Source organism: Belonocnema kinseyi, chromosome 10 (genome assembly GCF_010883055.1).
Source record: "Belonocnema kinseyi isolate 2016_QV_RU_SX_M_011 chromosome 10, B_treatae_v1, whole genome shotgun sequence".
Taxonomy (NCBI): domain Eukaryota; kingdom Metazoa; phylum Arthropoda; class Insecta; order Hymenoptera; family Cynipidae; genus Belonocnema; species Belonocnema kinseyi.
Genome location: NC_046666.1, coordinates 65,660,681 through 65,662,860, shown reverse-complemented (window position 1 = coordinate 65,662,860; position 2,180 = coordinate 65,660,681). Strand labels below are relative to the sequence as shown.

Sequence of the window (2,180 nt, the reverse complement as noted above, 5' to 3'; positions counted from 1 at the left end):
GAGCTCTTCTTAATATTTTGACACCAAAATCATGTCGATACACCTTACCGACTGCGAGTAAAGCCACCCACGCTTTAACTTGACAGACTGTACTGTAAATTTCGATGATTTCGATTAACCTCCAATTGTTTAGAATTTATTTTACAGTAAAATAATCTAAACTTTTTATATGCGTTTTTAAAATATTTAAAACAAAATTTTTTAATTTTTTATTAATTGAATGTTTATAGTCGCATCAACTGCCAGGGTCTCCTTAATTAATAAAAAAATTACATACCTGAATACTTATATTTACAACTGATAACTAAGAAATTGTTCTACATCAAAGGTTTATATTTGAAATTCTCTAATTGTGAAAATTTTATATCATTCGATTTAAAACACTTTCTAGATTAAATTTTTAATTTCCACACACTTCTGATTTTAAGTTGTCTCATATAACCACTTTAAAAGCTGTTTAAAAATATTGATATTAATTTTGTCTACCTACATTTCGCCATACAAAAGAAAATCAATTGAAAAATAAAATTCTTTCCTCGCTTCAGAAATCTTTGCAAAAAAGCAGTGAAAAATGCCGGTAATAATTTTTGTACTTACAATCATTAATCAAATTTAAACTAAAGAATCTTCAATGAGGACAAACAGACCAACATACTTTATTATATTTAAAAGTTTTATTTAAATCCTAAATAGTTCTGTTTAAAATTGGTCGAATCTATAAAAGTTCTATTTAATTATACTAGATAATTACGTAATTTAAAAAAAACGCTTAGTACTCGCAGTAGCATATTTTAACCTAAAAATATGTTTCAAACAAAATACCAGAATATGTATTGTTATTGATATATTGCAGTTATCCGTTCACGTGTTTCCAAAATCCTACTGACTTATTATTCGAGGACCCATTTTTTCGCTAATCAGAGCCTTGGCGATTAATTTTCATTTTAATTTTGTTCGAACTGTCACTAGGACTAAAAATATAAATTATGAGAATGAAACTAACCATCTTTTTCAGAGGAAACAACCTGGCAATCGTTGGATCCAAGAAGTTGCTTCAGCTTTAAGAGATTGTCTTTGTTGTTCAAATTGTAGCCGATATCCTTCTTTGAAATTACCATCTTTTCTAGTTTACGCTTGACATCAGCCCGCTTAATAATTTCCTCGTCGATCGTACCCTTTGTACAGAATTTGTAAACAACGACTGGTTTCGACTGACCAATTCTGTGACACCGTGCCATGGCTTGGATGTCAGCTTGTGGATTCTAAAAATTTAAGTGTTTAACAGTTTTAGTTTGTTTTATGTCAACTTTACACTATCAGGGTATCTACTCAAATCCTGGACAAAAAAATTACGTTGACAATTCTAGGTTTTTTTACAAGGTATAATTTTTCATAGTACGAAGTCCTTCAAACATTTCCTATTTAAAAATAATCGTTAAATTTAGAAAGCAGTGACAAATTATATTAAAAATATTTAAAAATATATTAGCATCATCTTTGAATTAAATAATTAAATAATATTAAAAACAGGGATTCGAACGAAATTAAGAGGCATTTTTGGATATTTGCCAATTATTTCTATGAAGGACTCCGCACTAAATGTATGGGAAAATGGCTTTCGGTGGATTTAGCTGAAACTTTGTAATTTTTAAGGTTATAAGTGCCGGACGAAATATCCGTAAAAAAAATCCAAAAAAATGGACATTTTTAGCGCTATGCGGCGCTAAGCGCTCAAGATCAGTGAATAAAACGAACAACAGATTTTGTTACAAAAGCGATGTCAACATAGAAATCACGGTTCAGATCGTGGTCTGTCATATTTTCGCCTACACCGTTGACTCATATAGCGCGCTTCTCAAAACGATCGAACGCTAAGCGCCCAAGATTTTAACTTGACTAATTAATCACTTCTTTAAAGGCAGAAATGGTACCCAAAGTAACATTAGTAACTAGTGCGCACATACCGATAATAACATTCTAACCTTCGCAAGAGGTTTAAACGCTAAGCGCTCAAGAACAGCGAATAAAACCAATCCTAGTAACTTTAGCGACAAAAGCGATGTCACTATAACAATCATGCATCAGAAAGTAGTCAGTAATATGTTTAGCCAAACCAATGAGTTATATTGCGCGCTTCTCGAAGCGATCAAACGCTAAGCGCCCAAGATTTGAACTTGACT

The 2,180-nt window shown here is 31.4% G+C and overlaps 2 protein-coding genes across 2 annotated transcripts in view; one reads left to right on the top strand and one right to left on the bottom strand.

The window, feature by feature from the left end:
* The window catches only part of LOC117182272 (receptor-interacting serine/threonine-protein kinase 4-like), an 87,346-nt gene that overhangs the window by 54,957 nt on the left and 30,209 nt on the right, over positions 1–2,180 (top strand). The window lies entirely within an intron of this gene.
* The window catches only part of LOC117182268 (lymphocyte-specific helicase-like), a 25,501-nt gene continuing 24,240 nt past the window's right edge, over positions 920–2,180 (bottom strand). The window contains exon 6 of the mRNA XM_033375381.1: positions 920–1,262. Within this exon, the coding sequence (XP_033231272.1) occupies positions 999–1,262 (264 nt within the window). The 3' untranslated portion in view covers positions 920–998. The remainder of the gene's footprint in view (positions 1,263–2,180) is intronic.